This window comes from Callithrix jacchus, chromosome 5 (assembly GCF_049354715.1).
Source record: "Callithrix jacchus isolate 240 chromosome 5, calJac240_pri, whole genome shotgun sequence".
Taxonomy (NCBI): domain Eukaryota; kingdom Metazoa; phylum Chordata; class Mammalia; order Primates; family Cebidae; genus Callithrix; species Callithrix jacchus.
Window position 1 is genome coordinate 145,157,197 of NC_133506.1, and position 19,278 is coordinate 145,176,474.

The 19,278-nt window shown below is 45.1% G+C and overlaps 2 protein-coding genes across 7 annotated transcripts in view; both read left to right on the forward strand.

Moving 5' to 3' along the window:
* ATP8A2 (ATPase phospholipid transporting 8A2) overlaps nucleotides 1-19,278 on the forward strand; it is a 660,345-nt gene that overhangs the window by 553,122 nt on the left and 87,945 nt on the right. The gene's annotated exons all lie outside the window — the stretch shown is intronic.
* Nucleotides 9,535-9,996, forward strand: LOC128932211 (small ribosomal subunit protein eS17-like). The gene is given in 2 exon segments (XM_054256722.2): nucleotides 9,535-9,881; nucleotides 9,883-9,996. Coding segments are annotated over 2 exon segments (408 nt in total). The 5' UTR covers nucleotides 9,535-9,551; the 3' UTR covers nucleotides 9,961-9,996.

Sequence of the window (19,278 nt, forward strand, 5' to 3'; positions counted from 1 at the left end):
CTGCCATGAAATTTTTCTTTTTTTCTATCATAGTCTGTGTAATTATTTACTTAAACCCATGATTTAGTTCTGTCTCAACCCTATTCCTTTATTAACGTGAAGCCAGTACTATTTATCAGCTCTTGGTTGGTTCTGAAAACACTTTCCACCACCCATGCCTCAGATTAAATACAGGAAGGGGAGTGGAGACATTGATTTAGTAAACGCTAACAATGTGAGAGAAAGGGAAAAAATTATGTTGAGGACATCACATAACTCACCCCAAATATGCCTTCGAACAGGCTCTTCCTGGTCTGTGGCCAGGCGCCCTGCGCCAGTCAGAACAAACCCTTCTGCAGTACAGCCGGCAAGGCCGTGGGCACAGCATAGCGGGTCTGAGTCAGAGAGCTCTGTTGCCAGCCCCAGCCTTCCTTTTTAAGTTATCTAGCTTTCCTTTGGTGGGGACACTCCAAAGAAGACAGTCACTGCAGCAGGTACAAGTGGTGCTGGTGTCCCGCTGCGTGCATTTTCACAGGATGCTCTCTTGCGGGCAACTCAACCTTCAGCCTCACTCTTCTGTCACCTGCCTGCTGCAGAATCCTGCAGACTGCACTGATCAGACATGAAGTTACCGTGTCGGCGGTGCCATGGATCCAGTGTTTGATGCTTGCGGTCCAGCAAGGTTGGAGGAAATCTTAGAGAACATACGAGATTTTTGTTTCTACATGAGGAAATCAAAGCTCAGAAAAGGGTGACTTTTTGTGGCTGTTGGCCCGTAACTCATGCCGCTCCTAACCCATCATCATTTCTGTTTTGCTGCACAAGCTCTGGCAGTTGTTTTAAACCTTAACTCTGAACAGAGTATGGCAGCGTGGTTGTTGTCTGTATTTGTAAATTAGTTTGCTTCTCTTCTTTCTGCCCCCTCTTATCTTTAATTAATTAATTTTTTTTCTATATACCTCTTCTTATTACCTTGAGACTTAAATTCAAAAATCGCGTTGGGCACTTGCTGAGTCCTAGATAATATCCAGGGTCCATATAACTTGTGGGTTTTTTTTTCTGGCGCCCACATCCTTATCATTAGTCTAATTGCTCTCACTACAAAGTCCTTAAATCTTGCACTTATTTTGACTTCTTAGTGCATGAACAGATTGTACACAACTCAGAAAGATTGACCGTAGACACCCACACATGCTAGTAACCTCTCTGCATGTCAGTAGAATTTTAGAGTCTTTGTCTTTCAGGTCATCCTCCAATTCAGCTCCTGGCCAGAGCAGGGGTCTCTTCTGTCCCACATGTCTTCATGGACATGTTGGCAAAGTTGACCCCAAATGTTAAGCATGATAACATTAGTCTGATTTCCTTCCTTCCCCTGTCTTCCCTTCCCTTCCTTCTTTCTTTTTTCTCCCCCCATTTAAAGACTTACTAAATCTGCAGAAAGCCAATTTTAACTTACTCCACAGCTGAAATTAGCAGGTGTGAAGTCAAGGCAAATACTATACGGTAGTAGTTGTTTTGCATGGATTGCAGCTACTCCTTACAGTAACCCTGAAGGGATTTTTACTGTCTGCATCTTATGAAGAAATTGAGAAAGAGAGAGAAGAGGTAACCTACCCAGTGTCACCGAGATGTTAAGCTGCAAAGCTAGGCTATAGTCCCAGGGCCTCATGGATTTCACACCTGCTCATTACACTGTGTAACTCACTCTAAGAGGTACAGCATCAGCTGGTGGCTATAACAATTACAATTCATACAAATATGTGTAATTTCAAGACCAATCACTCCTTAATGTTGACATAAATAATTTACTAGAAAATTCTATCTTGGGGAAATTTTAAAATAGCATGGCTTTCACTGTGCTGTTTTTCCCAGTAAGTATAAAAATAATTGATTCAAACTTTGAGGTATTATTTTAAAATTTAATAGATGTATCACAGCCATGGACTGCAGTAGTATGTTTAAAACCTTATTTAATTCTAAAATTTCTTAAGTATCAGAGAATACATTTTTGTTCATTGAATATTAGAAGCCCCAAAAGATGGTTGACCATAAAGAAGAAAATGAGATAAATAAGAGAAGGCAGATGTTTGAAGAGAATAATTATCTGTAGAGGGACATATGTCTTTAGATTCAATGAATTCATCTCTTATGAAGTGGAAATCCTGGCCAAACCACATAAATGGACCTGAGCTGACTGCCAGATAAGGAGCATTTCAGAAATAAAAGGACAGTGGTGCAGCCTGAAGGATGGGCTTCCCAGATCCTTCTGATAAAAATAAAATGCTTCAAGATGCCCAAGGTTCCTGTGTGATAGATAGGAGCTTTACCTGGGCGAAGCATCAGTGACTAAAATAGGAAGGAGGACAATTTGTAACAGGAAATGAAGAGGCCAAAGTGTGATCGTTGCTGATTTGACTGCGTATGCTTTCAACATATGGCCAATTACAAGATTGCTCGTTAATGGTGGCTCCGTTCTTGCCCAAAGAATTAGATCCGTAGTTAAACAAGAAAAAACCAATGTGGTGTATTAACATCCAACAGTGAAAAACCAGTGTCTATTACCGGGACACCAAAGGGAAACCCAGGGTCCAAAGGGGGCTCTTAATATGGAAGGGAGTAAGCAGCAGTTTATGTTATAAAATATTAGAGTCACTTATTTTAAAGATAATTTGCCCTTGTTTGTGACACAACCCCCCACAATAAATTTTCTATGTGTTGCACGAGTCAAAACATAGAAAATTTGGATGGAGTGAAACCAAGGACAAAATGATTTGGTGTTTATCGATTGGCACTTGTCTCCCATCCCTCCCAGCTGGACCCCACTTGTAACATGATGTTAGGAGACCGCTCTATTGGTTACTGTGATTATTTTAAGTAACGTATTATGTATTCCTCATACAAATTATTAAATTATTAAAGAACGCAAATTGCTACCTGGGGTTTGGTATTCAAATGGGAGCTAAACAGCAGGAAAAAATAGTTTAAAATGCTGTTCCTCATAGGCAGAGATACTAACACATGTGATCCCCAAAAGTGGATATGAACAACTGTGTTGCATAGAACCTTAAACAGGTAACAAATGGAGGTGATGGGGCCCACCAAAACCATAGATAATGAATTCTCTTTTTTAAACCTGGACTAAGTACTTCCTGCCTGGAAAGTAAGTGAAATTCACATGTCAAGGAATGTATGCTTTTCCAGATAGGAAGCTACCCAGCCTTTAATATGTTCTTTTCCAAAAGTATACATTGTCCCTTTTAGTCAAAATGTTCAGGTAAGCTCACAGTTAAGACTCAGACCTGGGCCAGGCACGGTGGCCTGTAATCCCAGCACTTTGGGAGGCCAAGGCGGGCGGATCACGAAGTCAAGAGATCGAGACCATCCTGGCAAACATGGTGAAACCCCGTCTCTACTAAAAATACAAAAATTAGCTGGGCATGGTGGCGCAAGCCTGTAGTCCCGGCTACTCAGAAGGCTGAGACAGGAGAATTGCTTGAACCTGGGAGGCGGAGGTTGCAGTGAGCCGAGATTGTGCCACTGTACTCCAGCCTGGTGCCTGGCGACAGAGTGAGACTCTGTCTCAAAAAAAAAAAAAAAAAAAAGACTCACACCTGAGGGAAGACAACATCAGTTCATCTGGGGGAAAAACAGCAACAAGGTCTCTGCTAAAGCATCCAGCATATGGCAGATGATGGCAGCCAGGGATGATGACTTTTAACATTTAGGATTGGTGTGATTCCTTTTTTTTTTTTTTGAGACGGAGTTTTGCTCTTGTTGCTCAGGCTGGAGCTCAATGGCACAACCTCGGCTCACTGCCACTCTGCCTCCTGGGTTCAAGGGATTCTCCTGCCTCAGCCTCCCGAGTAGCTGAGATTATGGGCACATGCCACCGCGCCCAGCTAATGTATTTTTAATAGAGATAGGGTTTTTCCTTGTTGGTCAGGCTGGTCTCAAACTCCCAACCTCAGGTGACCTGCCTGCCTTGGCCTTGCTAAGGGCCAGGATTGCAAGAGTGAGCCACCCGGCAGATTGGTGTGATTCTTATCTGAATGCCCCCTCTCCTTCATAACTGGATTCAGATCTCCACGTCCGAGTGATTGGGGGGATTTGGGTTTTGCGGTTTTGGTTTCGGGACGTAAAAGAATGTGTGTCTTTCTGCTGAGCAGGGCTGTCTCAGCTCTGAGTTTGTAGAAGGTGCTGCAAGGTGGGCTGCGGGAGCCTCTGGATTCTCTACCCCTCCTTCAGCTCTTGCTCTAAGAGACTGCAGTCTCACTTTTAAGGGACGTTCACCCTCCCTCAACCCAGTTCCCTACTTCCAGGTCAGTCCTTACCTGTCAGAGCCCGCCACTACCCCTCGTTCCTCTGAAACTAGTCTCACCTGAGTCAGCACCTGGCTCTTAGTTCCCACTCCAGAGATTTTGTCTCTTTCTTACAGATCTCTCTGTACTTTTGTCTGTTTGGGGGGATTTTCTGAGACAGAGTCTCACTCTTTTTCAGGCTGGAGTGCAGTCGTGCCGTCATAGCTCACGGCAACCTGGATCATAACTCCCATAACCTTCAACTCTCCCACTTAGGCAACTCTCCACCTCAGCCTCCCAAGCAGCTGGGACCACAGGCATGTACTACTATGCCTTGCTAACTTTTAAAATGTTTGTAGAAACAGGGGTCTCACTACATCACCCAGGCTGGTCTCGAACTTCTGGGCTCAAGCAATCCTCTCACCTCAGCCTCCTAAAGTGCCAGGACTACAGGTGTGAGCCATCGTGCCCAGCCTTGTTTTGTCTTGAACTCACTTTTTTTGGTTCTGTAAAACCCTTCTCCGGATTCTTTTTGTACTCTAGCTAGCCCTTCTCCATCTCAGCTCTTTCCCTCTTCTGTAACTTACAAGTCCAGGTTCTGCACCCCAGCATTCAGCCCGTAGATACTGGTTCATTCTTCCTAAATGGTCCTGTACTCTTCTGGCTTCCATTCATACCTGCATGTGTATGACCTCCAAATCTAAATCTCTGAAAGGTTAGGTCACCCTTCCTAGTGCTGGATTCGGTGTACCAACCTGGTTAACACACACACACATCCTAAGCTTGGCAGGCATGAAAAAGATGTCTTCACATTCCCCTGTCCACTTCTTCATCTGTCTACGTTTCTGCCTCAGTAAATGTCTCCACCATCCAGCAGCTAACAGAGTCAAGAGCCAAAGTCCTCCCTCTCACCAGACTGATCAGTCACCAGGCCAGGTAATTTGCCAAGTCTCCCTGCAGGCTACCCTGCCCAGCCTCACGAGAACCTCACCGTCTCTGGCCAGAGTGGCCATGGAGGACCATCCTACAGCTTCCGGTGCTCTTAGACCCCCACGCCTTTCCTCTGCCTTTCACAGACTCCTTTTCCTGAACACTCCCAACATTTTTTACTTATGTAGGCTCTGAGAAAAACTGTTCACATCCAGAGGGCAGGCTGGGCACGGGGGCTCACGCCTGTAATCCTAGCACTTTGGGAGGCTGAGGCACGTGATCACTTGAGCCCAAGAGTTTGAGACCAGCCTGGGTAACATGCTGAAGCCCCATCTCTACTAAAAATACAAAAAAATTAGCCAGGTGTGGTGGCACAGACCTATAGTCCTGGCTGCTTGGGAGGCTGTGGTGGGAAAGTCTCCTGAGCCCGGGAGGTCGCGACTGCAGTGAGCCAAGATCATGCCACTGCACTCCAGCCTGGCCAACAGAGTGAGACCCTGTCTCAAAACGAAAATAACAAAACAAAACAAAGACAGAGGGCAGAAACTGTATCTTCCTTCCGTGTAGCCCGAGAAGCCATACAGTTCTCTTTCCCCATTCCCATTGAACTGTAAAAGCAATGACTCAGGGATGAGATCTTGGCAAAACTTAACAGCTAGGCTAAAAGAATTTTCTTACAAAACAGTATGCTAATTTGAGTACATATCATGGACGCTTCTTCCTCAAATTATCTGAAAAATCATCAGACATTAGAAAAACTAAGTTGAAGTTCATATTTGTGTTCTGTGTTTAATTTACTTACTTGTAAAATCTTGGGTTGGTATGAAACTTAGGTCTAAAGCTGCATATGCTATTTTGATTGATTAGGTGATATGTTATAAAACAGTACAATATTTATGGTTTGAAGTACAGTTTATGGTGTTTAGGTGATCGAATGTATATTAAAGTGAAAAGTACATTGAAATATTCATATATTTCTAAACCAGATTAAGTAAATAACTTACTAAGGTAGTGAATCTTTTTCCTTCTATAGTTTATTTGTTAGACTTTTGAAAAGAAAAACTATTGGCGCTTTTGTTTTGTGAAGTTTGGGGAGTAAGAATTAACTGCATTTTGGGGTTTTTAGAATACAGCAGGGAAATTCTGGTGTTAATGATTGCCTATAACTTCAATATAGAAGTTCAATACAGAAGAATAAAGGGTGGAATTGTACCACATCATCAATAAAAGTTCTCTTTACCCCAAAATTCTACAGATAAGTCCATCATCCTAATAAGTAGCATGCAATTTCAAAAAATCTCTGTAGTCAGTTTATTGTGCTTGTTAAGAGTTTTTCTTCTAAAGTAACGTTCAGAATTTGGATGATCTAAATGAGTCTGAGCAGGGTCCCAGGTGGACTTATAGGCTTTTAGAATAAAAGGATGCTTTCACATGAATCAGTACAATTAGTTTTAAGATTCCAAACTTGTTTTAGGCATTTATGGTAGCTGGTGACAAGATGGTGAAATCTTTAGATCCTGAAGTTTCAGTGGATCACAAATAGAAGGAAGTTGACAACTATTACACTGTGGAATTGCAACTATTTGCAGAGATGACAGAAAGGGACATCTGTCTCCAGTCAGTGGGCAGGGCAGTTGGTTTCCATGCTGCCTGCACTTTCCATGGGAGGCCACCAAGTGCTTAGAAGTTATACAGACGCATTCCGGGAGCTCTTCAGAGAGCATGAGGCAAGAGGGTCAGTGACGTTCTCGCATTCTTTTTCTGGCCGGCTATTAGAATTGGTAGACCACATCTAATATGTCTGCACGTGTCCAGATATCCTGCACAGGGGTGTGGGTTCCCAAAGAAGCAGGGGGTGGCAGGGCTGTACACATTCGTTGCTCATCTGTTTGCATCTCAGGCACTGTGAGTTGCCTGGGCTTCCTGACTGTCAGACACAAATTCTAATCTTCGCAGCCTCATTCCTGCAATTGTACCCAGACCCTTGCCTGCTGGGAAGCCCAGGGGACACCCTCTCTCATGGGGAACCAGTCTTGGAGCTTGCGCCATGGTGATCCAGCCTCTAATGTGGACTCTTTTCTGTCGATTTTCAACGTGAAGGGAAAGGACAAAAGGGGTTGAACAGAGCCAGACCCAGCCACCCTGTTTGCTTTAGAAAGCAAAGGAACAACCTAGAAACACGTGTCTTAGTAGGAGCACAAATTAAGAAATAACGCCCCTCCCTCCTCACTTCAGAGAAGGATCACAATAATCATTTTTGGCCTAACAATAACAGTCGAGTTTTCCCATTCTCAGAATCACCGGCATCGCCCTGCCAAGAGCAGCAGCAATTTACTCGCCAGATCATGAAGTCTTCCTAAAATTGTCTTTTATTAAAGTCTTCTATTTCACTTTCAGCAAACATTTATTATTTGCCTCCTACAAGCCAGCACACCGCTAGACATTCAGGACAGAAAGGGTAAGCTCTAGTCCACAGCCATAAAGGGCAGGCTAAGTGCTAAGGGCGTGAAACACACAAGTTGTGAAATCCTTTTCCGCTTTTTCCTTCCACTTTGTTCAACTTAAGAAAAACGACACTGCTAATATTGATGTCCAGCCAGCCAACATTTCTTTTTGTAAATTGTCAAGACTGAAGTTACAGTGAACAAGTCCAGACCCCATCCTGCCATCTAGATCCAGGGTAGCCTGGGGATCACTCAAAGGGTTCACTGATTTTTTTTTCTGTAAAGTAGTCATGATCATAAGTCCCTCTGTCCCCCAGAGGTTATCAGAATAATGGACAGGGAAGATTTGTGCAGTTTTCCCATAAAAGATGCTGCCTAGATCCAGGGTAGGAGTATTTTATGATGGCTTTGATCTTCATCTTTCCATAGACATGGGGGAACAATTTAAATTTTTCCTGGCTTTATTTTTTTAAGATTGCCACATAGGTAGGATTATGTGATCATAGCATTTTCTGTGTGTTTGTTCTCTGGCTGCGTAAAACATTACAGGAAAATGATAATATAGTTACAGTGTTCGGTTTTCAAATGATGGACTTTCATCATTATCAAAGGATAATTCTTTTGCAAATAGCTGAGATGGATAGGGGAAAGCAGTACTGGCCAGGAGGCTACCCTTCTGCTTACTTCCCCTGTCTTCGAAAGAGCTGAATGGAGGGATGATGTCCTAAGCTCAGTCCCTTCTCCTTCCACGTTGTCGGCTGTGCCTCTCCCACTCAGAGCAGTCACTGAAGGCTCAACAAGGACAGTTACACGGTGGACACAGACCTGACCTCCTGTAGATATCTGGATCCATTTCCTAGGGCTGCTGGTAGAAAATGCCACAGAACAGGTGTCTTTCACCACAGCAATGATTGCCTTGCAGTTCTGGAGGCTGTAAGTCCAAGATCAAGGTGTGACAGGGTCACTTTCCTCTCAGGGCAGTGAGAGGAAATCTGTTCTAGGTCTCTCCTAACTTCTGCTTTTTTGGCAATCTTCGGCATTCGTTGGCTTATAGAAGCATCACCCTGACTTTTCCTTTCTTGTCGACTGACGTGAGGGTCTTCCTGTGTGCATGTCTGTGTCCAAATTTTCCCTTTTTATAAGAACACTAGTCATACTGGATTAGGGCTTACCTCATTTCAACCTAACTAATTCTATCTGCAGTGACCCTATTTCCAAATAAGGCCATATGCAGACATACTAGGAGCTAAGGCTTCAACATTTGATTTGGTGGTGGGGGGCAGGAAATACAACTTAACGTATAATTTTTTTTATTGAGGTATGATGTGGTTAGCTGTGTCTCCACCCAAATCTCATCTTGAATTGTAGTTCCCATAATACTCATGCGTCATAGGAAGGACCCAGTGGGAGGTAATTGAACCATGGGAGCAGGTTTTTCCCATGCTGTCCTCATGATAGTGAATAAGTCTCACAAGATCTGATGGTTTTATAAAGGGCAGTTCCTCTGCACACGCTCTCTTCCCTGCCACCATGTAAGACATGTCTCTGCTCCTCCTGTGCCTTCTGCCATGATTTTGAGGCCTCCCCAACCATGCATAACTGTAAGTCCATTAAACCGCTTTTTCTCTATAAATTATCCAGTCTCGGGTATGTCTTTATTAGCAGCTTGAGAACAGACTAATACAACGCATTCTGGGTTCCTTCTGTAAATAATTCTCACTGGGAACTAACCAGATAAAAGATTGGATTGTCTTTTTCTTTTTCTATAAGTGAGGTAGTACTTTTGTTCCCTGAAAAAATCATCTCTCAGCTGGGTTTGCGAAGTCATGAGGACTTTGAGGTGCTTACTATTTTTATTCAGATTTTAAAAACTGTGAGGTGGGACTAAGGACCCGCCAACATGGGCCGCGTTCGCACCAAAACCGTGAAGAAGGCGGCCCGGGTCATCATAGAAAAGTACTACACACGCCTGGGCAACGACTTCCACACGAACAAGCGCGTGTGCGAGGAGATCGCCATTATCCCTAGCAAGAAGCTACGCAACAAGATAGCAGGCTATGTCACACATCTGATGAAGCGGATTCAGAGAGGCCCAGTAAGAGGTATCTCCATCAAGCTGCAGGAGGAGGAGAGAGAAAGGAGAGACAATTATGTTCCTGAGGTCTCAGCCCTGGATCAGGAGATCATTGAAGTAGATCCTGACACTAAGGAAATGCTGAAGCTTTTGGATTTTTGGCAGTCTATCCAACCTGCAGGTCACTCAGCCTACAGTTGGGATGAACTTCAAAACACCTCGGGGACCTGTTTGAATCAATGCTGTATTATTTTCAATAAACCTGGGACAACAGCAAAAAAAAAAAAAAAAAAAATTGTGAGGTGGGTCTCCTTCTTGCAGGCATTGAGCTAATTGCTGAGCATGTAATGAGATGCTTGGTCATTACCCTCAAAGACCTAGTAAATGGAATGAACATGGAGTACAATGTGTTTTGTGTAATGACTGAAATATGTACACAGAACAAAAAAATTAACTTAGCTGACGTTCTCAATTTTTTTATTTTGAGATGAAATTTTGCTCTTGTTGCCAGGCTGGAGTGCAATGGCATGAACTCAGCTCACTACAACCTCTGCCTTCTGGGATCAAGCAATTCTCCTATCTCCGCTTCCTGAGGAGCTGTGACTCCGGGTGCATCACCATGACTGGCTAATTTTTGTATTTTCAGTAGAGATGGGGTTTCTCCATATTGGCCAGGCTGGTCTCAAACTCCTGACCTTAGGGGATCCATCTGCCTTGGCCTCCCGAAGTGCTGGGATTACAGGTGTGAGCCACTGCACCTGGTCAGTTCTCAATTTGTATAGGGAACTTCCATAATTAAATTGTCTTAAATGTTGATCTGAGTGTGTTGTTACGCTGTTTGAAACCCTTTAATAGCTTCAACTTGACATTATGAAATAGTCCAGGTTTCCTAACAACACTTAAAGACTCTCCGCAACATAATTCCTTTCCATGGCAGCTCTCCCTTGCACTCTGTGCACTACCTTGTTAGCTTCTGGAATATTCCAGGCCCTCTCCAGCATCTGGGGCCTTGCCTATGCCTAGAGTAGGGTCGTCTATTTCTCCCATTCCATGGCACCTCCCCTGTCACCTAATCAACTCCAATACATCTTTCAGGCATCTGGGTCTTTCCCGGTCACTCTCCACTCCTCCCCTACCTACCATCAACTCCCAGAGCTCTGGCTGTAACTTCTATGCCATTTATCATTCACTTAATATCTTTGTTTTCCAGTGCATGGACAGGGACTCTGGAGAGCAGGAACTGGGACTCCCTTGCAGTCCACAGTACCTGCTGCATGGAATACTGTGTCTGGGATATAATGGGTGATCAGTGGCTCTTTTGCTAAATGAATGAATGAAACATGAAAGAGATCATGGAGATTTGAGGATCATGTCCCTAAAATAAGCTTAAAATTTGAAAATAAAAATGATTTATTACCAGCCACAAAAAACTTAAATGTTAAATTATCATAGGCTAGGCACAGTGGGAGGCACTGTGGGAGGCCAACGCTGGAGGACCACTTGAAGCCAGGAGTTTGAGACCAGCCTGGGCAATAAAGCAAGACCCTCTTTCTACCGAAATTTTACTATTTTGAAACAATTTAAATTATTGCAGAGCTCTCAGAAATGTTTGAAAGCATGAACAAATGGATTGACTATGACTTGGTAGTGACTTCTCTTGGTGCCAGAGGGCCCTGGGAGGACCACAGGGAGATAAGAAAGGCACCCTCCCTGCATCCCCCCATGCCTCCTTCTCCTCCTCCTTGCCACTCTCTCCCATGTGATTGTTTTGTGTTTGATTTGCCTCCTACCCAGTCCTCATTCATTCACCTTCTTCTCTTTCCTGTGGCTCACATGCATGGTTTGTCCTGACACGAGCACACAGACACTATTGGATATTGCCCTCCACACTGCACGGTGGGTCCCTGTGCCCTGGAGCCCCACTCCCCCTTGGCTGCTCCCTGCACTGGAAACTGCATCTCACAGGAAGATTAAACATCGGCATTTTATCACCTTTGTTGAACAAAAGCCCATGGCTTCTTCATTTCAGGAGTGTATTCAGTGTTTGTTTTTTTTTTCTTTGAAAATAAATTAGGTTTCACTTTTTGGGAGCCCCTGAATGATTCCCAATCTCAAAATAGGCTGGTAGCTGCCTGTGTCAGAATTCCTAACTTTTTTGGCTCATAATGCCAGTTAGCATTTCTCAAACCACGGCACTGCTTTTGGGGCCTTGGAGTCAGAAAAGAAATAATAGGATGTATGCTGTAGTTAGATGAGTTCGTGCTGAGAAACACTTGTCTCCACACTCAGAGATTTAAAAGGCCTGAATATTCATATGGTCTTATCTAAGCCACTCACTGGTTATTAGTTCTTCATAGTAAGTGCGAGATATGTAAATCCTCAGAGGTTCATGGTATATCCAGGCTGAATAAATCTGAAAAAGAATTGGCGCATTGAATTTTTCGTAGATGTTCATCCATCTCTGCCGTTCACTCATATAACAAGGCGTTTCTTTCTCAGGCTGCCATCCTGCCTAGAGTATGGCAAAAGCCCAGATAAAATTCCAGTCGCTTTGTCTCCAAACTGTATTTGATTTAGCTTTATGTTGATACCATTTATCTTCTTTTGCTTCAAACATTTTACATTGACGAAGATGGTTTTGAAAGCAGAACACCCACACTTGGTATCACTGCATTCATTTCTCTTATGTTTTGGCTTCAATTACAGTGCTTTTAATATTCATGAAGTTTGAAAAAATAAACATCCTAGACTATTTCCTCTGAATGGAAATGTTATGGTTTCAAACCCCAGAGAAAACAACTGGTAAGTTCTGCAAACCCACATCTTCTCCCTGTCAGTTGGAAAGTGGCCCCAGCTTGGCAGGAGTCACAGCCCCCCTTGATACTCCTGGGCTTTCCAGAGCAGATGGCCAGGGGGCCTGCGTTAGGGAAGAGGCGAGAGCAGCAGACATGCATATATTAAGACTCCCTTTGGAATCATAGATACTAGAATCATTTCAGTTGATTCGGAATGATATAATTTCTGTCATGAAGAATATAGAAGAATCATTTTTTCTGTTGACTTCTCTGTGTTTAAATGAACATCATTCAAATTTTTTCCTTAGTCCTCGCTCTTTCATTTACATGGCGCCTGTATTGATTTTCATCTTCTCTAAAATTAGCTCAGCCAATCCCTTCAATATATAGAAGAACTCCTATAGAATATCAGAGCAAAGAATAGAGAGCAAGAACTCCACGCAAATTTGAAAGCCAACCTTTAAAGAGGAAGAAAATAATTATTCTAAACAATTAAAAGGAAACTGATATTCCAAAGTGGTATTTCAGTAATAGAACACTGTTCTAGGATTCCTGTGCCGTGGTAACTCTGTGGATTACCCATCTTGTTGACTTTCCGTCCAAGGTGACATTCCCAAACTCATCCGCTCTCTTCCTTCTTCCCTTGCATTCAGAAGGTGGTCCCATGCCCCAGCCTGATGACTACACTGTTTCAAAAATGGCAATGAAAGTTCTTCCTTGTTCTTCCACAGTGCGGGGTGAACCTCCCTAATGTGAAAATTCAAAATCTGAAGTGCTCCAAATCAGAAATTTTCCGAGACCCAACAGGACAACACATGTGGACAATTCCACACCTGAGCTCTCGTGCTGAGTCGCAGCCAAAACTCAGATGTCACTTCTCTGTATCATCTATCTTCTCTGTCTTTTTGGAGAATCCCACAATTTGTCTATGTGCTTAAAGCTAACAACCTCTTCCTGAGGTTATGTTCTGTATCTCTGTGGCTGACTCACAAGCCGCTAACAACCTCCTTCCTTCCTACCACTTCCCACTGAGGAAGCTGAAGAGACAAATATGGGCACCCCCAGCCTCCATTGTAAATGTGCGTGGCCATGTGAGCCAGAGTGGGCCAGGGAGCACCCAAGAAGTCGCCAGGCATCCAGCACGTAGGCAGAGCTGGTGGGGGCTGCCTTCTCTCCCTTCCCTGAAGGCAGATGGGATGCCCATTGCCATGGTGACCATCCTGGTACGGTGAGGCTGTGAGAGGAAAGGCAGCCTGCCTGAGGGCGGCAGTGCTAAACGATTGAAAGACCTGGGCACTTGAGAACACCAAGAAGGCAGATACATTCTTCAGAATTACATTGGGTCAAAAATCAGCCACTGTTTATTTGAGCCACTGTTTGTTGAATTTTTAGTTACATACAAACACAACCTGATATTCCCTCCATGCTACGCCTGAACAAAAGGAAGAGTTAAGAAAACCTTACCGGGGCTGGGCTCAGTGGCTCGTGCCACTGAGTTATCCCAGTGCTTTGGGAGGCCGAGATGGGAGGATCCCTTGAGCTCAGGAGTTTGAGACCAGCCTGGCAACATAGTGAGACTCTGTATCCACAAAAAATAAAAAATTAGCCAGACATGGTGGCACTGCACCTGGACGATGGCTTCAGGTCGCAGGGAGCTATGATCATGCCAGTGCACTCCAGCCTGTGCAACAGAGCGAGACTATCTCTAAAAAAATAAAATCCAAACCTTGCCTAATCCTGGGACTACTTGTACATTTTTAATTTCCCTATCCCCGTAGGCTTTCCCCTAATATTGAACCTTCCTAACATGAACTCCCAAAATGCCTTAAATGACTCTGCTCTTTTGCTCGGTGGTTCTCTCCAGCTTGCAGGAAGAGCAGCCCCACCCTCTCCTGGGCCTCCCCACGTGCCTTTGCTCCTTGCCCAGCACTGGGATTTTCTCTCATGGTTCGGAGGGTCTTTCTAGTCTCTGAGACCCATGGGTCTCTGCCCGTCTCCCTCTCAGCCTGCCTTCAGCACTTACTGCTGCTCTTCCCTCCCTCCACACTGACATTCTCCCAGCTCCTGGTTCTCCAGTCTCCCAACCTTAACTTGTTTTTCTTCTGTGTCCCCTGAAATGTAAGGTTTCTTCAAATTTCCGTCACACTCCTCTCTCTACCTTCTCCCTTGCTAATTGGACCGACTCTACACCCAACTTCAAAGGTTATTTCTATGTGAATAATTCTCAGATCTGTTCCACGTGGGCCCATTCTTGAAACTAATCTCTGTTTCCAACTGCTCGATGATAGTTCTTTACTCCAAGTCAACCCTGACTCTTCCTCATCCTCCTCCCTCAAACTATGTTCAAGCATCAAATTCTGTCTGTCTTCCCTCAGCAAAATCTTCACGTCTTTCCTGCAATTTCTGTTTGCAGTGCTCCCCTCTAGTGCTGGCTGGCTTTGTGTTCTTCTCGGCGAGTGTGGGACTAACCTTCTAATTGGTTTTCCTCTTTTGATCTATCCTGGTACAGACACCGCCGTGGGGCCTCCTTCTCCCTAACCTGCACGCCCAGTCCTTCTAGGCCCTGTCTGTGACTTCTCCCGAATTCCCTCCCAGGCTGTCCCTTGCCCTCATCCCCATGCTGTCTCCCCAGCACAAGCCGCCACCCCTACTGTACTCTACCCTCCCCCTCGGCTCTCTGCTTCTGGTCTCCCTCCCCTCTCTTCTGCACTGCGTCTGGAATTTGATCTTTTAACAATGTGAATCAAACTATGTACCTTCCCTCTTTCAAACCCTTTAATGATTTAGAATTATACTTAGAACCCAGATCCTTTACCTGCAAACAAGTCCCAGCCTGGCCTGGCCCTGTCCTCCTGGTAGCTTCCCCGTCAAGCACTGTCTGTCTAACTCCTCCGCCACGAGCCACCCCCAGGTCTTCCCATGGATTAAGACGTTCCACTCAGGGGCTTGGTGCAGGCTGTTGCTTGTGTGTGCAGCTCCCCAAACTCTCTTGCCAATTTCTGCACCTTCTGGGGACCTCAGCTCAAATACCACGTCTCGAGAGAAGCACTAAGCCTTCTCTGCAATGGCACCAATGTGTTTTTTTTCTTTGCCATTTTTGACAAGAATGTTCATTGTGTTATTTGTTTCATGTTAACATGTTTCCCCTTCCCCAGAATGGAAGCACCTCGAGATGAGGAACCTTATGTGGTTTTTCTTCTTCATTGTGTGCCCAGAAACTGGCTCAGCGTCTTACACATAATATGAGCTCAAAAGTATTTTTTGAACGGGTAACAAATGAAGGCTCAGTGCTCTCTCACTGTCTGTCAGAGAGACTCTCAGCCACCAGCTGCTGTGCATGGCTCTTGGGGTCTGGCTGCAGCCGACCTTTCACACTTCCTCTTTCTCCCCCATATGGAAGGCGCTACTCAGCCTTGCTGCCAATTTTTGCATATTTTTGGTAGAGACAGGGCTTTGTGATATTGGCCAGGCTGGTCTCAAACTCCTGATCTCAGGTGATCTGCCCACCTTGGCCTCCCAAAGTGCTGAGATTACAGGTGTGAGCCACCGCGCCTGGCCTGTGCATGAACTTTTACTTCCTGATGCTCCTGAATCTCCAGCTCCCTCCTGTTGCCATTTTCATATGAAAACCACACCCACTTTGACAAGACCAGTTCATGATGCATTTTGGATTTGTCCTCAACCAGAAGTGACCTCTGCCTCCCTTGTTCTTCCATAGCACAGGGTGAGCCTCCATAATGTGAAAATCCAAAGTCTGGAGTGCCCCCAAATCAGAAGCACTGAGTCCTGACAGGGTACCGCAGGTGGACAGTTCCACACCTGAGCTCGTGTGCTGAGTCACAGCCAAAACACAGGTGCATAAGACAGTTCCTTCAGCGTCCCTAAGGGAAAAAGAAAATCACCTCCAGGCCATGTTTGTGAAGTGTATATGAAACATCAATGAATTTTGTGTTTAGACCTGGGTCCCATCTCCAGGATGCCTCATGATATATATGCAGTTATTCCAAAATTTGAGAAAATCTGAACTCCAAAACACTTCTGGCCCCAAGTGTTTTGAATAAGGGATACTCAACCTGTATATTGCTTTATCTTCATTACGGCTCCTGTCCTATGCTGCAGAGTTTGAATGTAGGATGCCACGGAAGCGACTGTGCTCCATGGGCCCTGGTGTCTTCCCCCACCCTCCTTGACTGCCGAGTGCAGAGCCTTGTTTGACAGCCATGTTGGATAAGCAGTGGGCTTCAGTGGCGGGTGTTCTGACCTCCTGTGAGGCTGAGAGAACACTGAGCAATCTGCAATACCTGAACCAAACGGAGGTAAATTAGAAGCAGCTTGAGTTGGGGGAAGAATCTTAAAGCCCGTGGCCAACCTTGAGAATAGCCTTCATCATAGGGTGAAGTGGCATCCAAAACAGGGAAAAGCCAGGGCAGAGTGTGGTGGCTCAGGCCTGTAATCCCAGCACTTTGGGAGGCCAAGGCAGGTGGATCACCTGAAGTCAGGAGTTCGAGACCAGCCTGACCAACGTGGTGAAACCCTGTCTCTATTAAAAATTTAAAAATTAGCTGGGCGTGGTGGCATGTGCCTGTAATCTCAGCTACTTGGGAGGCTGAGGCAGGAGAATTGCTTGAACCTGGGAGGTGGAGGTTAAAGTGAGCCAAGGTCATGCCATTACAGTCCAGCCTGGGCGACAAAAGCAAAACTCTGTCTCAAAAAAGAAAAAGAAAAAAAGAAAGGTGAAAGCTGAAGAGTTGAGGTTTGGGGACCTATTACAAAGTTACCCACACAGTGATTAATGCTGCCCCTAAAGTAGAAAAATCGTGGCCCAGAAGCAGGTCAGCTTAGCTGGCTGAGCGGATGTTGTGCTGAACGGGGCTCTCAGATGGAAACAGAAAGGAAAAAGGCCTCTCGTGTGGTCCTCAGAAAACAGCGCCTACCTCCAGTCTCTTGGGATTGGCGGGGGAGCATTTTGCTTGGGGATTCCCTGGTGTCTGTTTTGTCACAGCTTCCCGCAAGAAAGAACCGTTTTCATCACCTGAGTAATCATTGCCCTCTCCCAACAAAGGAAAATAAACAGGAAAATTTCCCTCTGGGGTGGCTCTTGAGCATCAGCTGTAGCTGCTGTAGCAAAAGATCAAACCCAAATACTTGCACCTTGTGGTCATTGGCATCAAAGGCTGCAGGTTTTCTTTCCACCTCATTTTAATATGCTCGTGAGCCTTGGGAGGCTTAATTAAAACTGCAGGGGAGCCAAAGTAAGCACACAAAGGAACTGTTTTGATGCTTCAAAAACCCAAGCAAACAGAATCTGGATTATTCAATTAGGTATGCTTATGGGATTTGTCCTGGGTGTTTTGATTGCTCAAAGCCTGCTGGGGAAGTCAGTTATGAGGTTTAGACCTGAAAGGGACCATAGTTAATGCCCCCCAAATTTCACTTTTCATCTTCTTAGTTTGGCTTCCCGTTATGAGTGCATTGTTGTGAGCTGTGCATGAACTTTTTTTTTCTTTTGAGACAGAGTCTCAATCTGTCACCCAGGCTGGAGTGCAGTGGCATGATCTTGCCTCACTGAAACGTCTGCCTCCCAGGTTCAAGCGATTCTCCCGCCTCAGCCTCCCCAGTAGCTGGGACTACAGGTGGATGCCACCACACCTTGCTAATTTTTGTATATTTTGGTAGGGACAGGGCTTTTGTCATGTTGGCCAGGCTGTTCTCAAACTCCTGATCTCAGGCAATCCGCCTGCCTTGGCCTCCCAAAGTGCTGGGATTATAGGTGTGAGCCGCTCCGCCTGGCTGGTGCGTGAATTTTTACTCCAACTTGTTTCCTCAGCTTCTCCTTCCACGAATGCCAGATAACACAGCAGAGCCAGCCCAGTTTCCCATCTTAATTTTTCTGCCTGGCTTGGCAGGGATGTTCTGGATTCCTTTCTTATTTTCCCTGATGGTCTTGGCTATGCAAAATAACATGGTGGTTCTGAGCACAGTGTCTCTGAGCTAGACCGCTCTGTCTGCGTGGCCCCAGACCATATGATCTAATCTCTTCATGCCTCTTAATATCATCTGAAAAATGAAAATCAGGGTAATGGAATTTGCATCAAGACCACGGGGTTTACTCTGTTAATTCAGTTGGGTTTGTTTTCTTTTTAACTTCATGTTAAAGTACTTAGCACAATGCCTGGCTCAGGATGAGTGTTGAGTACATGACAGCTGTGGTCATGATTACACTGGGACGTAGTCACCTGCGTCTCAGTCAGGTATAGCCAGTGGGTATGGAAAGACAGGGAAGGTGTGCACCTAGGTGTTCCCAAGGGCATGAGGGTAGACCCCGCTTCAGTGCTGCACTCAAGCCCAGTCTAAGGCAGCCTCAAAGGCCACGTGACAAATAAACAAGCAGAAGTTGGTGCAGTGTCTGTCCTCGGGACTGGCTTACCCAGAGTACATTTCAAGTGACAAAGACTCTTGCAGTGAGCTTGGCTGCAGCTAGTTTGTCATTGACATCATGAAACTCTCCCTCTGAAAATGGAACTCAGAGTCCAATCCACAGAGGAATTTATTGCCAAGATCATACCCACAGCAAGACCTGAAGGCAGGCAGCTCTGTCTCCTGGGGCTGAGTCAGTCTGGGCTGATGGTGAGTACTGTGCAGACCCTTCCGAGAGTGTATACTTGTAGCTAACCAGCTCAGGATAAAGTCATATGCAAAGGCCAATACAGGTATCAAACTGCTGGAAAACTACCCAGGAGAAAAGGTCTACCTGATGC